We start from the raw sequence: 6,241 nt of genomic DNA on the forward strand, positions 1-6,241 counted from the left end.
CAGATCCCAGCTAGCAGAATGAAACTGCTGGAGATGTCAGTTAGGCACAAGTAAACTGAGGAAAAAAAAATCCCACCCCTTGAGTTTCAGTTTTTGCCCTCCAAGGCAAAAAGTTTGGGCACCAGGGAGGACCATCATTGCAGGCTCTTAAATGTGATATTGACAGTTCAAAGGAAACACAACCAAACACACGCGCCTGTCTCTTTTTATCTCTTTTTTTTTTTTTTTTTTTTACAACCACGTTTTACAACACTAAAACTTTGCACAATCACTGCAAAAGCAAAAACATCTCATGAAATCATACTCCCCTGGCAGCATGGTTTTGAGTGTACTGCGCCTTTAAACAGTAGGCGTGGCTCCTCTACTACGCCCCGCCTTTTATGCATAATAGCCAACTCTCCTTCCCCCGGATCATATAGTGCAGCAGTCTGCAAAGATAGTGACCGCGGCCAAAGCCTGACCATCCTCCTGAACGCTAGGACTGCGACCAAAACCGACTCCCCGACAAGTGTTTACAACGGGAACAAGCAGCGGAGCGACGACAGCATCACTCCGCCGGGCTCCCCCCTGCAGTATGGACTCGTAACTTTTCCACAACGCGTATTCATGAAGACGCGGGCAGGTTTTTCATCGTCAGCAGCAGGTAAAACTCCTATTTCGCTTCACCAATCATAACACTAAGAATAGAAGATAATGAGCGGGCAAGTTTACCGGCGTCTGTTGCTTAATAAATTCGCTACTGTCGCGTCATGTTCAAGTCGCGGCTGACTTGTTTGAGATTGATGAAGAGTTGAACTGAGGAGAAACCGAATAACCTGCCTTGACATCCACGCGTCTGTCTGAGCGGGTCCATGCAGGCAGGAACTGTCTGACCAATTAATCTATTTCAATCTAATTAATCTCGCTATTTTCTGCAGTTGAGCCCCCCCCCCCCCCCGCCACCCCCGCCCTCACTCTCGCTATGTCATACTACTAAAAAACTGTTATGTAATGAAACACTGTTGCGAAACTTAACTTCTCAGCAGTACTTTAACTTGAAGCACTTTATTCGCTATTTCGGCGCGCTTGGCTCGTTTCAGCCTTAATTGGCACACCGTGTTCTGATTCAGGTACTCAGCCTGGCTGCTGCATCTCCTTTGGAGGATTCCTGCTCGTGAAGGCAGAGGGATATTTTTGATGTAAAGGAAATATAATTAGTCAGTGTGATGCATCCTAAATAGCTGCATTATGCATACAGCCTGAGGGCACCCCCAGATAGACAGACGGATAGACAGACAGACAGGGGAGTGATTATATTGATGAGAATATGGTTCTCTCTCTGCAGACAGAGGGAACAGGGAGTGATTCATCCCGCTGCCTGCAGCCCCCATGCCGGGCATTAGCTCCAACGCCGCGCCTCGTTATGAAAACTGGGACATGGATCACCTCGACCACTATCAACATTATTTCTATGACGACCACGACCCGGATGAAGATTTCTTCAAGTCTACAGCCCCCAGCGAGGACATATGGAAGAAATTCGAGCTGGTGCCGACCCCGCCCATGTCCCCTATCCGGGCGGTGGAAGGGTCGGGCAGGGTCGGACTGCTGTGCCCGTCTCTTGGGGACAAGCTGGAGTGGGTGTCGCAGTTTTTGGGGCAGGAGGACGAGCAGCAGCAGCAGCAGCAGCAGCAGCAGCAACAGCACCAGCAGGACCTGCCCTGTAAACTGACAACCACTAATGACTCCTTCGGGAACCTGAGCTCCATCATCATCCAGGACTGCATGTGGAGCGGCTTTTCCGCCGGACAGCAGCTGGAGAGAGTTGTTGGGGAGCGCTGCGCCTCTTGTCCCGGGACTGGGGCTGCTTCTAAGGGCTCAGCTACGGTGGCGTCGCCTGCGAGAGTACAGGGGCTCCCTGCCGCCGACGCGCCGACCCTCGGAGGTCTGGTGGCGGACTGTGTGGACCCGGCTGCCGTACTCACCTTCCCGTTAACCGGCGGCTGTAAGAAACAAGTGTCCTCTGGTTCCGAGTCCCACACCGACTCATCAGGTCAGTTAAGGAACATTTTTGGAGTGATCTTTTAATCTGGAATATTATCATTTAAATGCACAGTGGGACTATTTGGGTGATTGGGGGGTCTTAGTATTACTCTTAGGCATGACCTGGATCGAGGAGCTGGCGTGGCACATGACTGCAATGCGTTACCTTGGTGCATGCAACACATGCTTGAAGCCTAGAGAGTGACACGCCCATTAAAACATCTGCTCCCTGGCCAGACTCCAGTAGACCAGCTGCTCCCTCTCCCTGCTCCTCCAGGCTGACTAATGATAACAATAACCTCTCCGCAATGCCGGGCTCTGCTTCCACATGAGAGCCACTTTGTGTAACAGGGACGGAATGAAGGGAAAATAAAACCTTCTTTTAGTTATGTCTAGCCTAAAATTTCCTTGACTGGAGACCTTTTTTTTTTTTTTTTCCCCATTTCCACTCCCTGAACCCTTATGACTGGGTTTGGTATGTAGGCGACCATGTGATGTTGAACTTGAAGCATGCATAATGGTGTGTGGAATGTTACAAAGAGAACTTGTTGCTGCATTCCTGCCTTCAACAGGCTGCAGCGCCAATTGTGTCAGTGGGTGGATTTGGTGTTAGCCAGCCCGGGCTGTGAATAGAGCAAGATTAGCCATTTAGTGGGTCAGTTATAGGTCTTCAGAATTCTTTCAGAGACGGCATATCAGCGGATAACTTGAGCTAAAAAGATGCGACTGAGCAGTCGGAGGGAGCCAATGTTTGTCTAAGTTCAAATTAAGAAGTATTTATGTTTTCTCAAAGGAATTCTATTTGTTTATGTAATCTTTTCATATACAGGCCGTTATAAATCATGAGCGCGTGTACACCTCCTTCAGAAACTCTGTGTAACTCAAATAGGGATGACTTGCAGTCACATCTAAGGTGCAGTTACTTTAAAAGTGTTTCAATTTACAAGAGCACTGAAGATCCCCCCCGTGTCTTATCATTTGGCGGGAATCAAGTTAAGACATTTCCTCTTGTTTTAACACCCTTCTCCAGTAAATAGAGCAGCAAATTGGTTTCAAGCCTTCTGCGGTTGAGTATTACCGGGCACGCTTTCCCTAGTTGAAGAGTTGCTGATTTCCAACTAAAGTGCATTTTAACTGAAGCTCCCTCCCCTGCTCGTCTTCACTCCCACCACATGAATGAAGAGAGGGGATTTCCGCTAGGGGAGTTGATCTAATGCAGTGATGATTCACGGCGTGTTTGAGTGAGAGTGTGATGTAGGTTCATGTGGTCATTTTTCCAGCAGCATGTAATTGGCTGCGTACAGTGTGGCGCCTCACACACTTATCATGTGACATGTCTTTCTCATCTCAGCTGTCTCTTGATGTCATAACCTTTTTTTTTTTAACAATTAAGTCATTTGTTTTCTGTTCTGTCCTTTCAGATGATGATGACAAAGATGAGGATGAAGAAGAGATTGATGTGGTGACAGTGGAGCACAAGCAGCAAGGTAAATCTCGTCGACTGGTCAACGCCCGCAAACCTGTGACCATAACGGTGAGAGCAGACCCCTTGGACCCCGGCATGAAGCGCTTTCACATCTCTATTCACCAACAGCAGCACAATTATGCTGCGCCCTCTCCAGACACTCTCCCGTCATCAGCTGAGCCTCCCCGGAAGAGGGTGCGGCAGGACACTGCCGCTCAGGCTGTCCAGCCGCACCAGATCTCCCAATACCACCAGCCTCGGCCAGGCCACGCCCCCCTTAACTTGGACAATAGAAGGTCTCATGTGACTATGGCTGGACTCAGGTCAGAGTCACCTAACCTTAGCGCCTCTTCTCCTACCTCCTCCATATCGCCTTCGTCTCCTCCCTGCTCCTCATCTTCGCCATCCCATCCGCAAAGCTCCCCATCAAAGCCTCACTCCCTCCCTCACCTCTCCAGCCCCCAGTCCTCCGATTGCGAGGACACAGACAGACGCAAGGCTCATAACTTCCTGGAACGTAAGCGGCGAAATGACCTGCGCTCACGTTTCCTGTCGCTGCGTGATGAGATCCCGGGCTTAGCAGACTGCCCCAAAACGCCGAAGGTGGCAATCCTGACGCGGGCAACGGAGTACCTGCAGCAACTGCATGCCAGCGAACGACAGAAGGCTCAAGAGAGGAAGCAGCTGAAAGCCAGGAAGGTGCAGCTGCTGCAGAGGCTGGCGCTGCTGAAACGATCCTGAGCAGCGGCGGTGACTGCCACCACACATGGACACTGAACACTTGCAGGACTGATATGAAGGAGAAAAGACACTAATGTTCACTTTGCGTTGATCATATTGGAATAGTGCGGGTGGATTTTTTTTGTTGTTGTTGTTGTTCCTGTTTATTTTTGTGGTTTGCACATTAGCTTCTGAGTGCTAGATGAGGCTGGTCAAGCGAGGGTCTGATCTTTGTGGCATCCTTTGGGCAGATGAACGTGTCCTCTGTTACTGTTTTATTACCCCAAGCTTGCTGCTGGAAGGCCCTCTGAACTAGCAGCTTCCTGTTGATAGAGGATGGTAGTGAAACTGCTGCGGACTTCTTTCTGCTCTTACCAGACTGAAGGGGCCCCTTGATGTCAGATTCTGTCAAATTACAGCTTCTATGGCTCCTTGCTTCATAGTTCCTCCTGACATGTACCCTTTTTTTTGTCGAATTCAGCTCTGTTATCCTTCATATGTCATTTACTCCATTCCCTGCCTAGCCCCCTCCCCACACACACATTTCCCCTCTACTGCACTGGGCTGCTAGCATCTTTGCCTTCATGAAGACGGCAACGCTGCAGCCACAGTCGGTTGTAGCATTATTTGCATAAAATGTTCCCTTGCAGGCAGACTACTTTCATGCAGCGTCTACTTAAAAAGATTATTATTGTGCCATGGAGACCAGCCAAAGGTGAATGTCTGCTGCAATTTAATAACAAAAAGAAATAATCAGAAAGAATGGCTCAATAGAAATGAAGCAACAATGCCAACTTTTGGAAAGAGGTTACAACTGTATTTCTTTGATTTTGTTGTTTAATTTGTAAAAATTTTTTTCATTTGGTGTAATGGCTCTAGAAGCCTGTCCAAGGTCCTCCTGTTGGACGTAGTGTGTGTGTGTGTGTGTGTGTGTGTGTGTGTGTATATAGCACCCCCCCACACACCCCCCATCTCTGTACAGCCCCTTCCAAACCAAAACCAGAGCTGTGTACTATACTCATCCTAGTTTTTTCTTGCGCCCTCAACCGGCGTCCAAGCTTGCTGGCTTTTCAAAGATAACTCAAAAGCTTCTATTTTTGTTAATAAAAATGATTATATGATTATGAAAGAGAAATAAAACACTTAACTGAAACATTGATCACACTAGCCACTTTGTCACACGTTTTCTTTTGCGATGCCTTCTTTGTTTTCTTCGTTCCTCTGGGTTATTTGTACAAGAGTTGACAAAAGTTTTATACTATATTTTCCTACAGAGTTCTGTTTCTGTGTGAGCTAATGACTGTTTTTGTTATAGCAGCTGGCGGCACCATATTGGTGGTTCTGTGCTGAATGTTTAGCATGTGTGGCGTGCGCTCTGTGGAAGGGAAAGCACCTGAATGCATCTGTATTCTATCCAATCTCTGTATCATGGTCTTATACCTGGTGGAAAGGAGGGGTTTATGAGGATTTGCTGATACTATTCTGGTTCTGCGTAGCCTCCTTTGACCTTACTGCGCTCTCATTTGCAAGCCTGGTGCTCCCTACTGTCAGTAAGCCATGCAGCAGAACACTGTAGCCCGAGAAATGTACTGTGATGGACTCAATCTCCGAGTCTCATGCCCCACCCTCGCCAGGACTCAGGAACTCCCAACAGTTTAATGCTCTAGTGATAGGCTGCGCTCCATAGAAAAAGCCCCCCCCCCCCCAACACTTGCTGCTTTTATAATCTGTATGTAACAACTTCAGAAGCTCACCTCAGAGACGAGGAGAGATCAGAAGGATCATCATTAAATTCCCTCCTCAGAAATAGCTGTGATTCTTCTGCTAATGAATTCAGCACAAACCACCAGTCGCCATCTTTGTATCCTCTTCAGAGCGATGAATCTGCAACATTGGTTTGCTCTAACTTTCTTTCTTTTCTCTTTGTTATTGTTTGACTTGTATTGATTGCTGGCCTCTGCTGCTGGTGCGGTCATGTAGCAGTGGATGTTGCTAAGTCAATTTTGGGAGTTCATCTATGTTTTGTTTTTTTGT

The 6,241-nt window shown here is 47.9% G+C and overlaps 1 protein-coding gene across 1 annotated transcript; it reads left to right on the forward strand.

Moving 5' to 3' along the window:
- The first annotated feature begins 427 nt into the window (after window positions 1-427).
- On the forward strand, window positions 428-5,192 carry myclb (MYCL proto-oncogene, bHLH transcription factor b). The gene is made up of 3 exons (XM_086194118.1): window positions 428-643; window positions 1,325-2,032; window positions 3,444-5,192. The coding sequence occupies exons 2-3, from the start codon at window positions 1,369-1,371 to the stop codon at window positions 4,226-4,228; spliced, it is 1,449 nt and encodes a 482-aa protein (XP_086050244.1). The 5' UTR covers window positions 428-643; window positions 1,325-1,368; the 3' UTR covers window positions 4,229-5,192.
- The last annotated feature ends 1,049 nt before the right edge of the window (window positions 5,193-6,241 follow it).

Source organism: Aulostomus chinensis, chromosome 22 (assembly GCF_037954235.1).
Source record: "Aulostomus chinensis isolate RoL2024-O1b breed Wild chromosome 22, RoL_Achi_v1.0, whole genome shotgun sequence".
Lineage (NCBI taxonomy): Eukaryota > Metazoa > Chordata > Actinopteri > Syngnathiformes > Aulostomidae > Aulostomus > Aulostomus chinensis.

Bases quoted from the DNA above. Each gene is read 5' to 3' on its own strand.
- myclb (XM_086194118.1), top strand. From the start codon at position 1,369: ATGCCGGGCATTAGCTCCAACGCCGCGCCTCGTTATGAAAACTGGGAC. The intron at 2,033-3,443 runs GTCAGTTAAGGA...CTGTCCTTTCAG, and splicing joins GTCCCACACCGACTCATCAG to ATGATGATGACAAAGATGAG.